A 23,461-nucleotide genomic window follows, 5' to 3' on the forward strand; every position below is an offset into this window, starting at 1 on the left:
GCACCCCCAGAGGAACACAATCCTTGCTGCTGTGACATGCTTCAACTGGGGTTTTACTCTATTCCCTTATTCATAAGAACCTCAGGGCCGTTTCTCTGGACCCCATGTTGAGTGATGACATTTCTACAGGGGCCAGAAAATCCCCTCTGAGTTCCTGCCCAGCTCTGCCTTCACCAGGGGACTGGAGGGACAAGGGGCAGGAAAGACAGTCACTATCATCCACTCACACGCCCAAGGCTGCTGGACTGCATGCACTAGTAGGCCTCTGCTTGGGGAATGGGAATGCAAACGACTCTCAGCATCTCACTAGCAACAAAAAAGCAACAACCTCAGCCTTGAGACATCACCAAAGCTGTTTACTAGTCCATGTGGTTTTCACCAGCTCTGGTCACACCAGGTGAGGCAACAGTATGCATAATACTGCCATGGAAAGAAGAGTGTGGTGTGCAGGGCTGTGTCTGTGATCCAAGTTCCTGGACTCTGGAAGCTAGATTGGTAAGGAACTTTATCCCGACCGGCTTTTCATAAGCTCAACATAGAGGGCTCTGTTTTTTCTTGCATGGACTCTGATAAACAGGATGATGGAAAGAGGCCTTAAGGTTGGGCACCATATGTTAGATTTCGATAATAAAATTACTGAAATCTCTCTTCTCATGGATTTCTGGTCCCCAGAGTCCTGCCCATTTAAATGTTCTTCTCTTAATGGAAAAGTAGAACTCTTCCCCAGTGAGATGTTTGATTTCCAGAGACAGAGCTGGGGGAGCAGTTTGCTGTTGTGTGCTTTCTAGAGTCACAGGCTTCTCAATAAAGACAACCTGGCTTATCAGTTACTCCTGACTCTGCTAGGGAGTGGAACAAGGACAAGGCTCCACTTGCCAAAAAAAAAAAAAGAAAGCAAGCAAGCATAAACAGGCTGCAGGTGCACCAAATCAAGATGGAGGCCAACAAGCATTTCTCACAGGGAAATTCTTCAAGACGCATCCTTAATACCATAACACACGGAGAACAACTCCTGCCCTCTAACTTCAGAAAGTTCTCCAACACCAACCTCATCTAATACAGCAGACACCATGGATTAAAAGAGAATACTTACGGTACCATGGGATATGGTCAGAAAACCATTTTTAACTGAACATTTCCTTTTCTGCCACACTTTTCGGATCCTTGTGGATAAGTGGGAGAAACAATAAGAGTTTAGACATTTTGGACACATGAGATAACGAACGTACATTTAAACTCTAGCAACACCCCCTCACGTACCCGTCACTCTTCTTGTAGAGGCTGCCGTTCCGCTCGGTCCCATGTTCCTTGTTTCCCTGAGGCTGATGTAAGCTATAAGCTGTGCTCTGACGAATTTGGGAGTCCTAAAAAATGAAGAGTGTTTTTAATCTTGTCCAGGTCCCAATTTTTAGAAAAGCAGTACACAAAGGAAACTTATGCCTAATAAGCTTTTTTTTTTTTTTTTTTTAACAACAACAACAACAACAACAAATTGGAGAAATTTCCCCTTCTCAACACAGCAAAAAGAGAGACACCACATTCCTCTCTAGGAACTGATAAACGCCATCCATCAGGCTGGAGAAGGAAATGTCAGGAAACCAATATCCCAAACTGGCTGAAGGAACGAGCCCTGGAAGTTTCCAGGTTTTATTTCATTATGAGCCTTAACCCCCTGACAATGACATGAGGCTCCCACTACGGCCAGAGTAGCCCTTAAGGAGGGAGGTGATGCAGTGAGTGGAAAGGCAGGGGTTTCCAAGCAAAACAACAAAACCAGCTTTCTGTCCCTTACTACAGAACCATCACATAAGCTCTCTGCCTCAATCTCCTTCTTGGGCAATAAGAAAAGAATACCCAGTAAGGTCAATAAACAGTAAGGACTCAGTAGGATCACACACGTGAATATCAACAAGTACTACACAAATCTTCACTTCCTCACCTCATCAATCTTAAGTAAGGGGGGTCTGACCCTGACCAAGGGGAGCTTAATCACAGACAAGCCATCCACATGGTCAGCTGAGAATCTGATTGAATCTACCACAACTGGGAAACTCCAGCCCAGCAGCTTCTTAAGGCAAGCAAGGACTAGCAATGAACACCCAGGACCCAAGTCCAGTGTCTGGCATCCAAAAGGTGCTCAACTGGTGTTTAACAAATGTTATCAGGCTGGGCACAGTGGCTCATGCCTGTAATCCCAACACTTGGGGAGACCAAGGTGGGTGGATGGCTCGAGCCCAGGAGTTCAAGACCAGCTTAGGCAACACAGCAAGACCTCGTTTCTACAAAAAATACAAAAGTTAGCTAGGCATGGTGGCAGGCGCTTGTAGTCCCAGCTATGCGGGGGGCTGAAACAGGAGGACTGCTTGAGCCTGGGAGATCAAGGTTGCAAAGAGTCCTGATAGCACCACTGCACGCCAACCTCGGTGACAGAGCGAGACCTTGTCTCAAAACAACAAAAATCAAACAAAACAAACAGTATCAGACACTGTTTTGTAGGAGTGGCCACCAGTGCCAGTGCAGGAAATTCTATTTCCCTGAGACTTAAATGAAATGAGAGGGGAGCAAGATGTGAACAAAGTGTTCACAGGTCAACCAGGAAAGGGCCGAGGTCTGCCCGCAGGTGTTTAATGAGAACTCCTATCCAGTTCATTCCATAATGGGAGAAACAGGGACATAATGAAAGTAGTGGTTTGCTCCAGGCGCAGAGCTCCTTAAAGCAAGAGCAGAGAGTGGAATGGAATCCTGCCTTCCACTCTGAGGCTCCTTCCATTACACCATCTTCTCTTCCCAGAGAACAGCCTCAGAGTCTAGGGCCATTCTCATCACTGCCACTGAGCAGCTCACCATCCTTGGAGAACGAAGCACATCCCCAAACGATGAAAGAACTAACGCAGGAAAATCAGTGTGATAGAAGCTGAGAATAAGAGTACTCAAGAACTGAAGAGTCAATGGGAGAAAAGCACAGGAAAAAGTGAGTTTTAAACATGAAGGCAAGAAATGGCAGAGAATCAGGGGAGGATCTTCAAGACAAAGTAGACAGAACACAGAAGACATGGGGAGGCCATGTGGTCAGCAACCAGGGAAGCTGGACAAATACTGCATCTGAGGCAGTAAGGCCTGGGAGTGGACAAGACGGGCTAGAGTCAGAGTTTCAACTGCATCTCAAGGCACAGGCAACCTCTTGGATTTCTGACAGTTTGAAAAAAGATTCTGAAGCACAAAACTGTTTAATTTTAATGAAGTCCAGTTTACCTACTGTTTCTTTCATCACTTGTACTATAAGGGTGCTATCTAAGAAACTATTGCCTAGTCCAAGGCCATGAAGATTTATCTTTATAAAATCTCTTCCAAGAGCTTTATAGTCTTAGCTCTTACATTTAGGTCTTTGACTCATGTTGAGTTAATTTTGATTACGGTGTGAGGTAAGGGACCAAGTTCCTTCTTTGCTTGTGGCTATCCAGCTGCCCCAGCACAATTTGTTGAAAAGACTACTCTTTCTCCATTGTCTTGGCACCCTTGTTGAAAATAAACTGTCTCTAAATGTAAGGATTTATTTCTGGACTCTCAGTTCTATTTCACTGGTCTATATGTCTCTCCTTATGCCAGTACCATACTGTCTTGATTATTACAGCTTTGTGGTAAGTTCTGAAATTGGGAAGTGCAAGTCCTCCAACTTTGTTCTTCTTTTTCAAGACTGTTTTGGCGATTCCGGGTCCTTTGCATTTCCACGTGAACTTCAGAATCAGCTTGTCAATTTCTGCACAAAGGCAGCTGGGATTTCTGATGGGGACTGCACCGACTGTGTAGATCAATTAGGGGAGTACTGTCATTGTCACAATATTAGTAAGTCTTCCACCCCATGCACATGAGTGTCTAGCACTGACTTTTTAAACTCTGCCAAAGAAGAAAAACCAAAAAACTCCACGTGAGCAATCAGTAACGTGCTGAGGCACTCTTCATTACTGAACTGACAACCGACCCTGATAAGCAGAGCCCAGGAGGGGAGAAATGAACTCATTTCCACAGAAACTTCACACAGCACTTGTGCCTCTGGATAAACTAGGGCACACGCACATTGATGGGATGAGGATGGTCCCAGTTTCCACATTTTCTCAGAAGGGCAGAACATTGGCACCAAAATTTAGAGCAAATCCAGCCTTCGACGTTGCTGGGAACAATGGTGTGGAAGGAATGTGGAGAAATATTGCTCACCTGTACAGCGTCTCTGTGAAAGACTAAAAATAAACCTGTCAGGAGACTCAACTGCACAACCAAGAAATACGTCTATTGATTTGGGGAGAAAAAAAGCCCTGCACAAAGTAAGTGGTGAAATCATGTGACAACACTGCTAACACTGTTGGTGCCGCGCATGTTAATCAGAGCCATTTTCAGGTCTCACGAACAGGATAAGGGACATTCTTCTCAACAGAATCAGACCCTATGCCAGAAGGTGACAAAGAAATCACCCTGTTTTATGCTTTTCTTTAGACCAATTAAAGCATGCAGGCAAGTCTGAACTAAGCTAGCCTATAAAACCTCACATTTGTAAAAAAGAGGAGTAAAAGCTGTTTAACATAAAATTGAACTGTTTTAGCGTGAATTATTTCAGCATCCTCCAGGTGACTCCGAGACGACCCGGTAACAATAGCCTTTGTTGGCCTGACCAGGTGAAGGCCTGACAGGTGAAGGCCTGACAGAGGAAACTGGCCCTTTCACATGACCAAGGTTTTGATTTTCAGAATACTATTCAAGGGAAAAGAATCTCTCCTCTTGGAGAGAAGAAGAACATAAGAAGTAAGAGAGGCCAGGGTGGTCCATGTTGCCCCAATTCCTAGAGACTCCAATGTACTCTCCACTTTCCTAAGAGAGACAAAGACAACCTAAACTCGACTGACAAAGCCTCAATGTGCAGGGACTGTTTGTGTGCCTGAGTATGCAGGGTAAGCAGGCACTTGGTAGAACCTCAAAAGGCTTTCATGAAATTCTATCAGTGTCCAATATCCTCTGTCCTGTGACACCCAGACAAGTTCTCAGAGCTCAGGCATCATCCTTGATTTTAACTTTTCTGTTGCCCTGTGAAGTATGAGCCATTGGGTCTGGCCAACATAGAATCTGCCCAGATGACCAGTAGACTTAGTATCTGAAATCTCCAGGAATGGAAGGCAAAGGGGGAGGCTGCCTGCAGTACAAATCTCATAGAGGTTTACAAATAATTTAAGAATCCTTTAGCTAAGACTCTAGGATAGCTTAAAAACCGACATTTTGCCCACTTCTCAGAAAGTCAGTGTCCAGAGAATTCCTGTGATTGACAAGTTTGTCAAGGAGTAATTTCTGGAAGCTTAAAATTTCTCTGCCCAGGAGGGCTGTGATGTCCAATTCATTCCCCATCTTCTGAAGATATGACAGGTGTGTCCACCCACACGGGCACAACAGGGAGCTGGAGGCCTTGCTGAGCCAAGCACTGAGCTACGGTCTAAGAACAGTGCTTTCAAATATCGTTACCACCTATTCTCCATTATTTAAGGGTAAAAGACTCCGGAGAACCAGTTTGATGTGGAATAGATCAGGGTCAAATCCTGGCTTTGATGCCACTGTGTGAGCCCAGCAAGGGCACTCATTCTCTTTCTCTCACAGAATAAAGTTGCGGACATGGCTGGTCAGGCGCGGTGGCTCACGCCTGTAATCCCAGTACTCTGGGAGGCTGAGGTGGGCAGATCACAAAGTCAGGAGTTCAAGACCAGCCAGGCCAACATGGTGAAACTCCGTCTCTACTAAAACTACAAATATTAGCCAAGCGTGGTGGCGTGCCTGTAATCCCAGCTAATTGGGAGACTGAGGCAGAAGAATCGCTTGAACCTGGGAGGCAGAGCTTACAGTGAGCGAAGATCGCACCACTGCACTCCAGCCTGGGCAACAGAGGGAGACTCTGTCTCAAACAAACAAAAAGTTGCAGACATGGGCAAACATTGCCTACCCCGTAAAGTGGTTTGTAAGGATCGTTGGCCACACTTGTAAAGTGCCTGGAAAACCTGAAAAGTGAGGTAAACAGGAAATGTCCTGCAATGGACAGGAGCAGGTCCCTCCTCCCCAAGAGAGAGGGGACCGTGGAATATGATGCAGGCTGGACACAAGAGAGGTGGGTGAGAGGCAGGTGAAGCTGGAAGAGCTGGGTCAGGATTAAGAGAAGGAGCCTAGAGCTGGGTATGACAGTACTTTGAGTCAGATAGGGAGGAGGGAAGAGGGACACAAGCCATGAAGGCATGGGGTCAGAGGACGGACCAACGAGACGGCTAAGGGATATGTCACACACGACAACAACAGCAGTATCCATTCCTGTTCAACCTCTAAGAGGGCGACACCATGAGGGAAGGGAATTTGGTCACTATGGTATCTTTACCACCTAGGAGCTCAGTATTTGTTGAATGAATGAACGAACTAGTCCCTGTTTATTAAGATAATATGGTAAGTGCTTTACAGAAGTGATCTCTTAGGTCTCCTGACAACTCTCTGAGGTTGGCTGTATTATTCCTATTTGACAGACTGGAAGACCACGACATAGAGAGGTCCAGGACTGAGCAAGGTAGGAAGTGGAAGATCCAGGATTCAAATGCCAAGATCCACGCTCTTCTGCTCTGCTATACAGCTACCCAGGCAACCCCGTCGTAGGCAGAAGCGGTCCTCTCCACCAGCCCCACCTGCTGGGACTCTTGCTTGCTAATTCCTGCCAGGCCCCAGGTTTTTTTTGGTTTTTTTTGTTTGTTTGTTTTTTGAGATGGGGTCTTGCTCTGTGGCTGAGGCTGGACCACAGCCTGTGTGATCTTAGCTCACTGCAACCTCCACCTCCCAGGTTCAAGGGATCCTCTCACCTCAGCCTCCCGAGAAGCTGGGACTACAGGTGCATGCCACCACAACTGGCCAATTTTTTTATTTTTTTGTAGAGATGGAATCTCACTATGTTGGCCAGGATGGTCTTGAACTCCTGGACTCAAGCAATCCACCTGCCTTGGCCTCCCAAAGTGCTGGGACTACAGCTGTGAGCCACCATGCCTGGCCTGCTAACTCCTAATCATCCTTCGAAGCCCCATCCCAGCCTCTGGGAAGTCATCCCTGATGGCACTTGCCCAGCCTGCACTGGGCAGACACTGCTTCCTGGAGCGGATGTCCACGAGTGCTCTCATCACACTGCGCCCCAATTGCTTCTCTGTCCCCACCCCCAGAGGATGAGTCCCTGAAGAGGTGAGAACCGGATCGTCTTGTTCTGTTGTGTCTGTGGAGCGCTGGCTTAGAGTAACAGTGGAGGAAAGAGTAGCTGGATGTGTGAATCAACAATGAATCCTCTACTGAGGCTGACATGGAGGCCAGAGCCAGGCTACCTAGCAGCTCAGCACTCGGAGAGGCAGGCAGGTGGTCACGGACAGAGATCTCTGATGAAGGCCAGATTTGGGCATGTAAGATACACAAACTCAGAGGCAGAAGAAAATTATGGCGTGGTGAACCTTGGTTGCCTGGGTGGCACAAACTGTTCTACCACATCCTACTAGACAGGATGCTCGAAAAACAGGGAGCAAAGATAACAGAGAGAGAAAGAAAGAGCAGGCGGTGGGGGGAGGGAGGGAGAGAGGGAGAGAGGGAGGGAGGGAGAGAGAGAGAGAGGGAGAGAGGGAGGGAGGGAGGGAGGGAGAGAGAGAGGGAGAGAGGGAGGGAGGGAGGGAGGGAGAGAGAGAGGGAGAGAGGGAGGGAGAGAGAGAGGGAGGGAGGGAGAGGGAGGGAGGGAAAGAGAGGGAGGGAGGGAAAGGGGGGGAGGGGGGGGGGAGAGAGAGAGAGAGAGAGAGAGACCGACCAACCATACTTGAAATCTGCAGAGGAGAAAACCATGGTGGTTTCAGCACTCAGACCTCTGAGACCATATCCCAGAGCCTGATCCTCCCCATAGAAGCGCACAAGTCTGGGCTCTCCACATCAAACAGCAGAGAGCCTGCACACCAGTGATGAGGCTTTGGGACTCCGCCAGCACCCCAGCAGGGTCCGTCCCGGCAGAACTCCATCGGATGGACGACGTGGGATGGGAAAGGCAGGAGGCGAGGCCGATGGGGAGAGAGCCCAAGCAAAGATGAGCAGTGCCAACAGGTTTAACTCTGTAGATAGGATCTTCTCCAAAAATCGAACACTGTGGTGCATAGACCAATCCTCATTGTATAATATTGCCCTATGGGTGGTCACTGCACAAGTTTTCAACTTTTCTCCAAGTATGAAAACCTTCACAAAGAAAAACAATGGAAATACCAATAGTATTCTCCTTACAGAGAGCAGAAAATATCAAGAACAAAACATGAATGGCCAGTGATTGCGAAGTGTGAGGTCACCAGGACCAGAATGGCACAGGCTCCACACCAAAACAAAGCTGCATGGTCACAAAGAAACAGCAGCCTGAAGCTACCACACTGGAATGGCCACTCTTCATTCCTTCAATAACTGATGCATGGGATTTACAGGAAGAGAATGAGGAGCACTGGCTTCTACCAACGCTCAACACAGTTTCTTGGGGCATGTTAATTTCTATGAACTGTGATTACACAGGCAGGGTTAGAATTTCTGTAACACTGAATAAAAATCCTCTAACACCTTCAGTTGTCTAAGTCACAGAAGAAAATCCAACCAAAGGAATGACAGCCTAAACAATAATGACCAAATGATCAATTCTTACTGCAAATCTGAGGTATACAAAATGGAACCCCCATCATGAAAATCATTTTAAACCAGAAAATGTAGCATATTCACATCTGCTTATTACGTGCAACTGTGTTCAAAGACTGTCCAACTTGCTGAATGCCATTACCTAAAAGCAATGCAGAGCATGATACACAAAAAACACAACACCCCCACAACTAGGAGATTGTTGAGTTAGGTCTTGACAAGGAGCCAACTGGGCAGACAGCCAAAGACGAATAGTAAAGGAGGTTCATTTGATCCCTCTGTGCAATCAGGGGCAGATGGGCTGGTCAACAAAAAACAACAAACTATAAAGAACTTCTGGTCTGTGCTGGTAAATTTGTTATACTTCCCTGCAAAGCTGTAAATAACCAGCTCTCTCACAACAGCCCATTTTCCCAAACCTCCTAATTCTGCACAGCCAAAGCAAACACAGCCTTTGCACTGTGCCCAGAGGGCTATTTGGCCCCAGCTGCTGCTCTGCCTTATTTTAAACCTGAGCTTTGCTTCATGGGTTGGATCCTCCTTCTTAGACAAAGGCAGTTCTCGATCATTTCCAACGGCGCGCTGGGGAGCAGCCACCTTGGACGGCATTCTGGCTCCCGCCCTCACACTACCTCCTCCTCATTACAACTAGGCCACTATTTTCTCCTTACGCCAAGTTCTTTTTTCTTTTTGTGCTTATATCCCATGTTTGGGAACATCAAAGCATCAGAGCCTACGTTCTCTAGACTAAGAGGAAGTCACCGTGTTGTAGGGCATTTCTAGCACTAAATATAACCTTGCTCTGCCAATGTCTCACTTAGTTGACCCATGTTTACCAAAATTCTACTAAATGAGCGCTGTGGCACTACAGTGCGATAGAAGAATTGCTCAGAAGGCAGAGCGGCATCCTCAGGCTGCTCGAGGTCCGGCTGGAGAAAAGGCATCTGTGCATTTAAGGCACAGCCAACACTCAAAAAGAGGAAGAGGCTGTGATTCAAATGGGGCTTTCAAACAGGACGTGCTCTGTGAACTCAGATCACTGTGGGCTGGGGTGATCAGAGGCAGTGCTCCAGAGGTGGCGCTTCAGAGGGACTAGAAAGATGTGTAGAATTCAGCCAGTCAGGGGAGAGAAAGGGAGGGAGGGAGGGACCTGCTTCATCTTCACAAAGGAACAACAGCAAAAGTGTAAACTGTAAACCCAGAAAATATCCACTTCCCTAAGATTTGTGCAAACTCTTCAGCCTTTAATAAAATCTACAACAATGAAAGGTGAGGGGTTAAAATAAAAAATGCTACTAGCCATTAATATATAAAAGGAATATATATATGTATATATATATACACACACACACATATAATGTTCATGAATAAAACATGCAAAATTCTGCAATTTATTAAAATACTGAACTACTTACTCTCCTAGACTTCGGTCACAAAAGGTAAATGCATTTGGGAGAAAAACAACAATATTCAGTTATAGTACAAGAACTTAAAATAAAATAGAGCTCACCAAACTGCCAACAGGGAACTTTATGCTCTGTCAAGTAGTTTAACAATTCCTCTAAAATCACTAGATGTACATTTAGACACATTCCTTTTATTGACAAGGAAATGGATTTATACTAAATTCACATTATGATACCCACATTGTAGTGAAAATATAGTAAAATTATCTTTAACACTTTTTAATGGCTTTTTTAAAACAAGTCCCCACAACACAAATTGTCCCTGCTGACGTGTTAGCATACAGAGGCGCCATTACAGAAAGAGGGGAAGTAAGAGGACTAAGGATTTCTGTCTGTCACTACGGAGGCAGCTGTAAGAAAAGCTCATGCCTCATATCGTATAGAACACAACCTCAGGGCTGGCAGAGCCCCAGCTGGTCTCCTGCTACGTGCCTAGGCCCAAAGGGGCAGAGTCCATGTATGTCAGGGTAGGGAAACGACAGAGGGCCAGGTACAGGATAAGTAGCAAAAGGACACATGGTCTCTGTGACGAAGCCGCCAAGAGCTCCTTATCTAGCAACTGACAGAGCACAGGGTTTACACACCGCCATTAAGGCCATGCATGTAGTAAATGCTTCCTCCTGAAATAAACATATTTTAAAAGATGGTTTTACAGAACTAAATTGCAAGAATACATTAAATGTTTTCCTGCTGCCTGACACAGCCCGAGCGAACTGTGAGCTCCTAGAAGATATGAACTTCATGTTTTTCAGGCCCAAAGCCTCCAAGAATGGGGCTAAAACTGCAATCTTTCAAAATTAAATCCCCTCACCTCTTTCTGTTCAACCTGCAATGCGGATTTCAAAATATCTCGAAGCTGTATCAACTGCCTTCTTTCTTCATCCTGGGCCTGTTTGATCTTTAAAAACACACACACAACAGAACGAATCAGAAAATTAAGACTGAGGTACAGTGAAACGTTGGTGCTCATGGGGCCATTTCCACACAAAGCGACAACTGCCTCCCTCGCTAGTCAAACCTTCCCTCCCACCATGACAGAGGACCGGCGTGGGAACGCCACACTCCACGTGGGCGGCACAGCATGGAAACACAGGATTACACAGAAGCAACATTTAGAGGAAAATGTCTGTTGCATTAAGACAGTTTTAACACCGCGGTGGGAGGGAAGCTACTCACCGTGTGAAGATCTGTAGACAGCGTTTCAATGGAAGGTTTGAGGCTTTCCACGGCTTTGAGTCCATCCTGAAAAAAACTAGCAGGAAAAAGAAGAAACAGAGATGACACTTCACACAGGAAAAAATAATTTTGTCAGACAGATTAAAAAACTTCTTTAAAGTGACTGAAGTCATTATGTAACTCCTGGGGGAAAAGACTGTATGAACAGAACCTTAAAATATCAGGCAAACCAAGAATAAAATGACACTCAAAATTAGCAGGAGCAAATAGAAAAGGAATTGCAATAAGCTTAAGTATTTAAGATTTTTCTCAACCCATATAAAATGAGGCCTTGATTTTCAGTTTATAACGGGAGCGGGTTCTGCTCACAAATGGCAGCAACGGCTTTGATTGATTTCTTCTGAGCATCCAAACAGAAGCATATGAAGCTAGAAAGGCATGGGGCACAAGTGGAAGACACTAAAGAATGTGCCGCAACATGTGACCGCTACATGGAAAAGAGAAGGAACGCAGAGGCTGGGTGCGGCAGCTCAAGCCTGTAATCCCAGGGTGAGGGATTTGGGGAGGCCGAGGCCGGAGGATCACTTGAGACCAGGAGTTCAAGACCAGCTGGTCAACACAGCGAAACCCCTCAAAATACTCTATTAAATATACACACACACACAAAATATACAAAAATACAAAAAGCTACTACTCGGGAGGCTGAGGCACAAGAATTGCTTGAATCCAGGAGGCGGAGGTTGCAGTGAGCCGAGATCGCACCACTGCTTTCTAGCCTGGCGACAGAGTGAGACTGCCTCCAAAAAAAGAAAGAAAGAGACAGACAGAAAGAAAGAGAGAGAGAGAGAAAGAATGCAGAAAAGAACCAAGCAGCTTTGATGGCTACACTCTGTATCTGTGGGGTAGGACACCGTAGATGGAGAACTTGATATTTGTATCAAGAGGAATTTTTTTTTTTTTAAGGCTGAAAACTCAATGCCATGAGGTCACCTATAACAAGTGATTCAGGAAATGCAACAGAGGCTGGACAAGTTTTTCCGCTGCAGTCATGGGCTGGTGTTCAGTGCCGCCGCCTCTGGAGGGTGCTGTGTGTAACCCTTTTGAGAGGAATGAAGAAAGGGCATTTCCATGAGCTAAGGAGAAAGTTCTAACCCATAAGGAGGTCTCCAGGGCCCATGTAATGCGGCCCCTGTCTGCAGCTCCAGTCTCAAACCACACCATTCTATCCACTTTGTTTACTCAGATCCAGACACACCGGCCTTTTCTCCCTTCCTCCGTGGCCACCAAGTTCTCCTGCCCCAGGCCCTCTGCACTCCGTTTCTTCTCTCTAAAGGCTTCTCCTAAGGTGTGTCTGCTTTGCCTGGTTGATTCCCACTCATTCTTCAAGTTTTAGGTTAAACATACCCTGGTTAGCCAGGCCTTCCATAATCCCCTACAAGTTATTCCCCTATAAGAGGCCTTCTTATACTTTCTCAGGGCATTTTGTATTTTTCTGCAAAACACTTGTTGCACTGCAATTATGTATTCATTAGTGTGATTGTTTAAAACAGAATTCCCTCATTAGATCTGAAGTTCTAGGAGGCACACAGTACCCGCAAAGTCTGGCGTATTTCAAGCACATGCCATTTATTGAATGAATAAATAACTTAATGAAGGATGGACTGTCACCAACTTTAACCAGTTTATTGGATAACAAGGAGACTATCTTTAAAAAGTGATCCGGGTTTTGCATGTATCATGTGAGATGATGTTTACTTCTTTTAAACTCAGCAGTAGCTCTGTGGGCGTTTCCCAGACCAAGTGCATGACACACAAAAGGCGCTGTGAAAACACTGCAGTGTGACGTTTAATGCAGCAACTCCAAGGAGGAAGGAGAGGGACACACAGGCTGTGGGGCATGAACACTGACCTGTGTTTATTAGGAGTCACAGAGGTCAGGCTGTTAGAATGTTCTCATTCATCGTTAGATAGACACACAATACTTTATGTTATACTCTTGTTCCTGTATTTTAACAGGTTTTTTTCTGAATACAGAGTATGTTTCTGAACTCATCTAATTCTTGTATTTTATTTACGTGTTTTTCTTTATGTAACTATTTTCTTAATCACTTCAAATTCTTGTGAAATAGGTAGGAGGACAGAGATTTCTAAGACCTAAGATAAAGAATAGGAAAAATATTACAGGTGATAAATGTAAAACCACCCAGGGAGAGGGAGCAGGTGTACAGCTCCAAGAACCTTTTCGACCTGGCAATTCTCCCTACAGTGAGAGGGAGGGAGGGAGAGGGAGGGAGAGGGAGGGAGGAGGGAGAGGGAGGGAGGAGGGAGAGACAGGGAAAGAGAGGGAGAGAGAGGGTGAGGGAGAGAGAGGGAGAGACAGTGAGGGAGAAGGAGGGAGAGAGAGAGAGAGGGAGGGAGGGAGGGAGGGAGGGAGGGAGAGAGAGAGGGAGGGAGGGAGGGAGAGGGAAAGAGAGGGAGGGAGGAGGGAGAGGGAGGGAGGAGGGAGAGGGAGAGAGAGGGAGGGAGGAGGGAGAGGGAGAGGGAGGGAGGAGGGGGAGGGAGAGGGAGGGAGGAGGGAGAAGGAGGGAGAGAGAGGGAGGGAGGGAGGGAGGGAGGAAGGGAGGGAGAGAGAGTGTGTGTGTGTGAGAGCGAGAGAGAGCGCGCGTGAGTATGAGCCCTGTAGTGGAATCAAGTGCTGAGAGACTTCTCGCCAGGACACTGTTTCCAGCATGACATTGAATGGTGTACTTGGAACAACAATATGAATTTGGATTTAGATTTAGAATTCATCTTTGTAATAGCCCAGCCAACCTTCACCATCCACCTACCTGGAAAATCTCCTCCCTCTGATTTTTCAAAGTGCTGACCTTCCCGTACCCTCCTTGAGGCATGTCTTGGCACCCAGACACCCCTTCAAAGTGCACTCAGCCCTGGCGTCAGGAGAAGCTTCAAGAAAAGGAACACTATTCCCTCTCCGCTGGCTGCTGTCACTATGACAGTCCTAAGTACACAGCCCCAGCAAATTTTCTTGAGCCCATTAACACTTCTCCAAGCTTCACAGAACTTTTACCATCAACATTACCCAATCAAATTTTGTTGTCTATTAAACATTTTCTAGCCTGCCTCGCCAGGCTAGAAGGGGTGTATTTCCAGCCTTTAAAATATGCCCACTTAGAGGCAATCATCAAATCCACCAAGCAGAGTAGCCCCTTTCATCTCTGGGCCCCACACACCGTGCTGGGGCCCCTCCTGCAGCCTTCACGCTACCACATTCCAATGCGGTGTCTGCTGATGAGGTCTGCTTATGACACCCGCTGCTCCCTCCTCTGCGAGCTTCTGCAGCATCCGGGGCTGAGGCTCATCTTGACCATGCACCCGAAGTTCACTGAGCGATAGCTGGTCACAGTGGTTTCCAGCAGGTATTGGCTCAAAGAACAAGTCAATTCAACACTCATCACCTTTCAAACCATGGCTGTCTTTTTTTTTGAGACAGTCTCGCTCTGTCGCCCAGGCTGGAGTGCAGTGGCATGATCTCAGCTCACTGCAACCTCCGCCTCCCGGGTTCAAGCAATTCTCTAGCCTCAGTCTCCCGAGTAGCTGGGACTACAAGTGTGCACTACCGCATCCGGCTAATTTTTGTAGTTTTAGTAGAGACCATGTTTCACCATGTTGGCCGGGTTGGTCTGGAACTCCTGACCTCAGGTGATCCACCCCCGTTGGCCTCCCAAAGTACTGGGATTTCAGGCATGAGTCACCATGCCTGGCCAAACCATGGCTGTCTTTGTTTTCTAATATTATAATGCCCCACTTCGATTCCGCTAGAGTACAGGATCTTCAATGCTCAGCGGCAAAGGCTAGCAAGACAAGTTTTCAAGATATTCCAGGAACGAGGTTGAGATGAAAATTCCTTCCTTAAATGAAATAAAAATAAAAGAACATGAAGTATTCTTTAAGAACACTTAAAGTGAAAAGAAAAAAAATGAAGAAAAAGCAAAATAACGCATATCTAAGTAGTTCCAAGGGTCAATAGCCAAACCGAGCCCTGGAATCTAGTTTACACAGTGGCCTCTTCACCCTGGCGGAGCACAGCAGCACGCAGAGGCCCATGTCTGCCCAGCAGGGCACAGCACCCACCAGGCAAAGCCGTGCCTTTGGGGACGGGAAGCGGAGACTGGGCATGTGTGACGGGGGAATGAGAGGAGCTCCCACACGTGGAAACATGCACGGCTGTGAGCTCTTCTCTCTCTGCAGCTGAGTTACTCGGGCTCCACGTTGTATCCTCCAGAACGTGAATTAAGAAAGTCAAAGCTGCTTGACTGATTTGAAGAGCAGGCAGCGTACACACTCTCTCTCATATCCAAAAAGGAAGTAATGGAAGATTCATATTTTTAAAGGTTACTGAGCTCATGTCCATAAAAGGCCAACTACTTCACTTTTCCACAAGTGGTCTGTTGCTACCCAACTGATTGGTTTGGGCAAAATAAAGGGAGGGAAAAAAGGAAATCCCAGAATAGCTTCTTCTTAAAAATAAAATATCAGCAAGGAAGCGACCCACTTCCTAAATTGCCTGACATAAGAACTGAAGAAGTAATTTGCATGCTCATCACAAAGTTAAAATTTTGAGTCTCCATAAAATAATTCATCTTGAAAACTATACAATTTCAAGGTCTTTTCCACCCTCTAAGTAGAGATTAGCTGTCTTTTAAATTTTTTTAATATAAATTCATGGGGTACAAACGCAGTTTTGTTATAGGCCTGGTGGTCGACTTAGGGCTTTCAGGGTATCCAACACCAGAATAACATACATTGTACCTATTAAGTATTAATAATTTCTCATCATCCCCACTCCCCTCACCCTCCTGAGACTCTGTTGTCACTCTGCTCTCTACATCCATTGGTATGCCTTTTTTAGCACCCACTTAGGAGTGAGAACATGTGATATTTGTCTTTCTGTGGCTGGCTTGTTTCACTTAAGATAACGACCTTCAGTTCTATCCCTGTTGCTACAAAAGACATAATTTCACATTTTTTTTTTTTTTTAAATGGCTGAAGATCTCTTTTAACTTTGGATGAACCACTCGGCACATCCTCCTTTGCCACCTGACCTCAAGTGCTTTAGAAATGCAACATCATCAAAGCTGTATTAAGAATTCCAAAGCAGAGCTCAGTTCAATTCCACAGCGTAATTCACTGCTGCAAATCTGCGCCAGGTAAATGCGCCACACACTGCAGATATAAAACAAATCAATGACACGGCCTCTTCCTTAGGAGCGTAGAGTTCAGCAGCACAGATACACGAGGAAGATGTCATCATGGAGACAAGTAGAGGTGTGGCGGCAACACAGGAGGAAGAAAAGGCAAAAGGAAGAAGCATTGCAAAGCAGGAATGATCCATGAGCTGGGTCCTAGGAGGAACAGAAGACAGGGAGGGCACAGAGGAAGGAGGCCTTCTAGGAAAAGAAACAATTGTGTACAAAGGTAGGTCGCTGGCGGCATAGCCTGCTCTGGGAAGGTAAGCAGACAGGCGTGGCAATTCCACAAGGAAAAGATTTCTCGTCAGTCCACACCTTTCACTCCCGCTGTCACAAGGTCAGCTGGGCCATCGTCATCTCTGGGCTGCACAGGGACAGGCGCTGTGTTTCCAAGCAATTGCCCACATCCACCCTTGTCCTATCTGGTTCCTTCTCCGCAACATGCAGAGTAATCTTGTTACAGCCGAGAAGCTTCCTGAAGCTGCTTCTAACCAACACCACTGTCTCTCTCCCCATCACTGTTTTGCCTTTTCATAAACTCAGTTAAATATTGGCTCGTGCTTCCTACTTGCCTCCCCCATGAGACCCCAGGGTCCGTGAAAGCAAGAACTTTGCTTTCCTCCTTACTGCATCACCAAAACCCCTAATAGCACCTGGCACATCACAGGAGTGCAAACAAATGATCCTCTGCTTCAATCTCTTCAAGAGCTTCCCAACACATTTGGGATAAAATCTAAAACCTTTTGCAAGAGGTCTGGGGCTGTCCACATCCCTAAGGCTTTTCTATGCAGTTTCGTTTCAGGCCACTCTCCTTTTCACTAAGCTGATGTCACCTTGTCCTTTTTCCTGCCTGAAGACCTAGACCCTGCCTGGAACGTTCTTCTCCCACTCCTTATCTGCTGGCTCCTACTCATACTTTAGATCTCAGATCCATGTCTCCTCAGGGAGGTCTACCGCTCATTCAAGAAAGAGCCGAGTACCTACTGTGTTCCAGGCACCGCGTGCTGGCTGTTGGAGACTGTATCAGGTAACAAAATAGAAAAACAAAAACCAAAAAACCCTACCTTAAATCTTTATCTATATCAGGTCCTTCTATTATATTCTTTCTTAGATTCCTATACTTTAAAACACTTTTGTAAACATCTAATTAGAAATTCATCTCTTTCAGTCCAACTTCCCTACTTGACTCTTCGAGCAGGAACTATGCCAGCTTTGTGCATCACTGTGCCTCTGGCCTCTGGTCCAGTGCCTGACATACAGCATGTGCTCAACAGAAGTGTGTTGGGTGGGTGAGTGAAGGAGCCAGGGGCCTGTCTATATCAGTGACTGGGGGACGAGGAGCAGAAGCCAGGTCAGAGACGTGGGTCAGACTGAAGTACTGACATACATGGCAAAGCTGAGTACTTGAGCAGCCCCTGCAGGTGGAATTCTCTCCTCCTCCTCTACTAACATCTTCCTTTGCTCATCACAGTCCTTGGCTCTACAGGATAAGTAATATATAAGAGTGTTTTCTTATTTTAAAACACTGCATTAACACCATACCATTTCTCTTTTAACAAACATCTGAGAGATGCGCAATAGGTTAAATTAGTTTGTCCCTCTACAAAAAGAGCCAAAAATAAATATATTTGGCAATGACTACAGATTTTTTATATTGTACATATGATTTTATTTTTAATGAAGATATAATCCCCAAGCCATAAAATTCATCCTTTTAAAGTGATTTTTAGTAAATTCACAAAGTTGTGCAATCATTAGCACTCACTTCCAGAATATTTTCAATATCCCACGAAGAAATCCTATACCTGTGAGCAGTCATTTCTCATTTCCTTCTTCCTCCAAGCTGCGGCAATCACTCATCTGCTTTTTGTCTCTGTTCTGTCTGTTCTCAAGGTTCACCCGTGTTGCTGCATGAGTCAACACCTCATTCCCTTTACTAGAGACTTCTACGCGAGTGTTTATTTCCTACGAGCTATCTATAGGTGTCCCAGAAGTTGCCATACATGAAGAAACATTTAAGATAACATCATAACAAAGAAGAACTTACTTGCATTGGGCATGAAAATATTTGATCAGATTCTGAAGTAAATCCACTCCCTTTTTAATCTTGATTTCATTGACCTTCAGTAGATACTGTTGAAAAATGAAAAGGAAATGTCACAAAAGCAAGCAGAATATGATTTTAAAAGGAGCTTCTGAGGACTGAGATGATTTCTGGTACTTCTTTGGCATCTTTCACAATGCATAGAGTGCATGATTGACACTTAGTATCTCCTGGATTCCATAACCATTTCTTTATTTTGGGGCCATATGAATTATCTGACAGTCAGATAATTAAATATTTAAGTGCCAAAAACTCCTAGTAATAAGACAGTCTATCTTAGCCTGCTAGGAGAAATCTTCACTCCAGCTGCATGGAAGACTATGGATGGTTCAAATAAATGGGATTTCTAACCATCTCAAACATACTTCTTCCCAAGGTCTCTTTCTTTAAGAACACTAATTGCTAACATATTGTAGCTGAGATGTTTGGCATTGTGTCTCTGGTCCTGAGACATTTTCCTTACATGTAAAATAATGTGATTGTTAGAAAAAAACAAAGTTTAATTGAAATGAATTAAAGCTATTTTTAACTTGGAGAATTCATTAGTGACCACGAAGATATCAGAAAGCCTCAGGGAGCTACCAAACCAGTGTCAGGAAATAGAAGGACTTCATGAGTCCCCATCTCCTCCGCTGTCAGGAGACGATCTCTGAGACGGAATGTCCCCTGGAAAAGCTGCTGATTCATGCCCTGGCTATCAGCTGTAAACGATGGGCGGGGGTGGGGTAGGGGTACCCAAGTTCAGATGCTCACTGAGGTCTCTCTGCAGCCCAAGGAGGAGGTGGAAAGCTGCTGTGAAACTGTAAGCTACAAATTGTCCTTCTGCCTGTAACAACTACCTGTAGGTCCTTCTTTCCCTCTTTCTTTGATATTTATTAAATATTTGTCAATGTATCAACTTTTTAAATTTTGACCTAGAAATTCTACTTCCAGGGATTTATTCTAAGAAGATAACCACAAAAGTTTACAAAGATGAACAGAAAAGGAGATACACTGCTATCTTGTTTATAAAAGTAAACAATGGCAACAGCCCAAACGTAATGAGTAGGACATTAACATATGGTGCATCCATACAGAAAATACTGTGCAGCCACTAAGCCAATAAAACCCACAATTTCTGACATGGACATCAACATACTAGAGAGTGAAAATAGGTTATAAAGCATCAGCAGAGAAAGATCTACTTATACAAATTTTTTTGAATGTATACACAGGGACATGTAAAGATGTTTAGTTAAATGTCAAAGTGGTTATCTTTGGGTAAGTAAAATTTGGGGGCAATTTTTAATTCCTTTTATATATATTTTCTTATATTAACCAATTTTCTTAAAAAGCATATACTATTTTTACAAACAGCAACAGAGGATCTCTCGCACCTTCTCCACTCACAGAAGGTCTGTATTACCTATTTGACATACTGAATTTCTTTATTAAATGAATTTTGAAGAAAGGGCTCCACAGCTTTAAAATAAAAGCCTGAAAGCCACTGTTCTAGATTAGATCCTGGGCAACTAAAATTTTCAACACCTAAACAATAGCAAGCACTTAAAGCTTGAGAACTTCAGTTTGCGGAAACAGTCAAATAATTTTAAAGTCACGTTTTTTGTCTGTTTTTGTTTTTTGTAGAGACAGGGTCTCACCATGTTGCCCAGGCTGGTCTTGAACTCCTGGGCTCAAACAATCCTCCCACCTCAGCCTCCCAAAATGCTGGGATTACAGGTGTGAGCCACCCTGCCAGGCCTTTTAACATGATTTTAATGGAGGCAATCTAATTCACTTCAGAGTTAGATTCTCAAGGAACTGTTATTCAAATGATCTTTCTCACCTATGGAAAGAAAGGCCTTCACAGCCCATGACTATCTGGCCAACTTCTACACTCTTCATCAGATGTCTTCTCCTGTGAAAACTCTGAGTTTACTGTTAGATAAGCCCACCTCTGCTTTTATGCATGCATATACTACAGCTCTCACTCAACTGTGAAACATTAGTGCCTGACCCCTCCAAGTGCCAGCTCTGCAGAGCCAGGACCCAGCACTACCTGAGGACTGCTCAAAAGATGGCTCAAGTCTATGACTTAGAGGCATCATCTATACAGTGTATTTCCATTAAAATAAATGACTTAGTCAGTTCACAGGATCAATTCACCTGGACACAGAAGAGAAGAAGTAACCAGTGCAAGGTGCATATACCACAGCAAGGAACGACAGAGCCAGTGGGGAACCCAGTTACTCCTTAAGTCATGGCTACGACCTTCACACACTACTTGAATTTCAAAATTTCAGTATGCATTTTTAGTCTTAAAGTGTTTAGGTAAATTGATTTCTACTTTACTAACCAAAAAGAGCATGACCTGAACACAAATACCCCTTTCCAAATTCATCCTTTCTAAAACACTACTATTTAATTTCACCCTGATTGTTTGTAAAACACTACTACAGTACTTAATTAGAAACAATATCCTTACAGAAGGAGGATTGAAAAAAAAAATACTCTGTGCTTGTATAACACACAGCAGTTTCCTAGTCCCTGTCTCATGCTGTTTTGCTGATTTCTCTGCCACTCTATGAGGTAGGCCAGGAAGGTGGTATTATACATATGTGCTTTTCTTTTGAGAATGCAACCTATTATACTATACATATGTGTTTACAAAAAAAAAATGTGCATAAAAACATCCATTCTCCTATCCACAAGAACCCTTTAAGTTTAATTAAAGGCTTTATCTTGAGAATTCATTTCATCAAGTGAATATTTAAAAATACTCGCTTGTTTTTCCAGCGAATATCTCTAAACATTCAATGAAAAACAAGGCAATAAAGTGGGAATAAAGGAGCAAAAGACACGAGACAGACATAAAAAAAGTAGAAGAACAGAAGTAAATCCAATCATATCAATAGTAACATTTAACATTAATGGATTAAACAATCCAATCAAAAGGCAGAGATTGTCAATCTGATAAGAAAAACATGATCCAGCTACCTATATTATCTATAAGAGATACACTTCAGATTCAAAGATGTACACAGGCTGAATGTAAAAGGGTGCAAATAGTAACCAAAAGAGCTGGAGTGGTGATATGGTTTCAATGTGTCCCCTAAAAGTTCACGTGTTGGAAACTTGGCCCCCAGTGCAGCAGTGTTGACAGGTAGAACCTTTGGGAGGTGACTGGGTCATGAGGGCTTTGCCCTCATGAGTGGATTAATCCATTCATGGATTACTGAGGGAGTGGGACAGTTATGAGAAGAGTGGGTCTCTTATTAAAAAGCCAGTTTAGCTGTCTCTTGTGAGGCCCCCACCATGTGATATCCCGCACTGACTCAGGACACTGCAGAGTCCCCACCAGCAAGAAGGTCCTCACCAGATGCAGCCCCTCAACCTCGGACTTCACAGCCTCCAGAACTAGGAAAGAAATTTCTTTTCTTTATAAATTACCCAGTCTCAGGTATTCAGTTATAGCAACAGAAAACAGACTAAGATAAGCAGATATTCTAACCTTAGACAAAATGGACTTAACTTTCAACCACTACCCTGATTCCTGGGACTGATTTCCCTCTGCTGACCACTTAAGAGCTTGCTCTGGGAATAAAAACTCATTTAAATACATTTCTAAGATATATGTATTTACAAGGGTTAAGCTCCTGCTGCAATTAACAAACATACATTCCAAAATCAGAAAGTGCCTTCTGGATTAGCTTTGCTGTTGATTGCTTAGAGGGAATTAAGAGCTGGCCAATGCCAGTTTCAATGCCTGTCACAAACATCACCCATGCATTTTGTATATTTGAAACCTAAGTTTGCACCACTATGAGAGGGAAACAAATGCCATCCAGGGCGAGGGAGCTTCACTGGCACTGCCAGGAGGAACCAACCCCAGGCAGAGGTGGCAGCTGTTTCCATGTGCCATTTGTATACACGTACCTGGCAAGCAAGGCACAAAAATAAAAAAGCTGTGAGCAAAGGCCTTCATGATCCACGGTCTCTGATCTCAGAGAAATGCTCTGAGAGTGTCCGTCCTGCTGTCTCCCCCTAAGGGATGGGCTGAGGCTGCGGGATGGAGTGGAGCAGACAGGCGCTCCCCAGGCCACCTGGGCCTTCAGGCTGGATGAGTGCCCCTGCCTGAGCAAGTGAGGTCTAGGAGGAAGTCAAACGGGTGACTTGGCTTCCCATTCACTCACATACACTGACACAGGCCATGGTCTGTCATCGCTGTATGGTGTTTTCAGCTGACTTCTCACCCTCCCACAAGCCAGTCACTGACTCCACTGGTACAAGAGAACTCAGACATCTCATTTAAATACACTCAAGGAATAAGTATTTTAGCAAGAGTATGTATGTGAGGCCAGAAAGAACATTCTATACATTTAGTGGTTTTTCTCTACTTTTAAGAAAATGTTGGTGTTAAAGTAACCTAATTCTACCCTCCAGGAAGCTAGCACTTCCCTAGTAAAAGAAATGTCAACACAGGGGCAAAGGGAGTCCAATAATGCATGTGGCGTTTTCTCTGAAGCCACAGGTATCGGTGAGACGCTCCCACAGGTGAGGGCAGAGCCGGCACAGCCTGGGCTGTAGGACCTGCCTTCACCACCGCCTTACCTCGCACATCTGCAGCTGGAAGAAGCGCCTCTCCTTTTCCATCTCTTCCGCAATTTCCGCTCCGCTTATTTCAGTCCGAATCATCCCATGGAGCTTGGCGTGTTCCTTTTTCTCCTTTTCTATCTTGGTTCTACGTGTGAAAGCAAGGATCAATCAAGATGCCTGTTGGCATGGAACTC

General features: G+C 44.9%; 1 protein-coding gene across 5 annotated transcripts in view; it reads right to left on the bottom strand.

Annotated features, from left to right (window-relative positions):
- ASAP2 (ArfGAP with SH3 domain, ankyrin repeat and PH domain 2) overlaps nt 1-23,461 on the bottom strand; it is a 203,964-nt gene that overhangs the window by 62,828 nt on the left and 117,675 nt on the right. For all 5 annotated transcript variants that reach the window (XM_005576600.3, XM_005576597.3, XM_065527686.2 and 2 more), the window contains 6 exons: nt 23,283-23,412; nt 18,636-18,721; nt 11,337-11,412; nt 10,972-11,058; nt 1,261-1,364; nt 1,094-1,163 (listed from right to left, as the gene is read on the bottom strand). In XM_005576600.3, coding sequence (XP_005576657.1) covers nt 1,094-1,163; nt 1,261-1,364; nt 10,972-11,058; nt 11,337-11,412; nt 18,636-18,721; nt 23,283-23,412 — 553 coding nt within the window. The remainder of the gene's footprint in view (nt 1-1,093; nt 1,164-1,260; nt 1,365-10,971; nt 11,059-11,336; nt 11,413-18,635; nt 18,722-23,282; nt 23,413-23,461) is intronic.

Source organism: Macaca fascicularis, chromosome 13 (genome assembly GCF_037993035.2).
Source record: "Macaca fascicularis isolate 582-1 chromosome 13, T2T-MFA8v1.1".
NCBI lineage: Eukaryota > Metazoa > Chordata > Mammalia > Primates > Cercopithecidae > Macaca > Macaca fascicularis.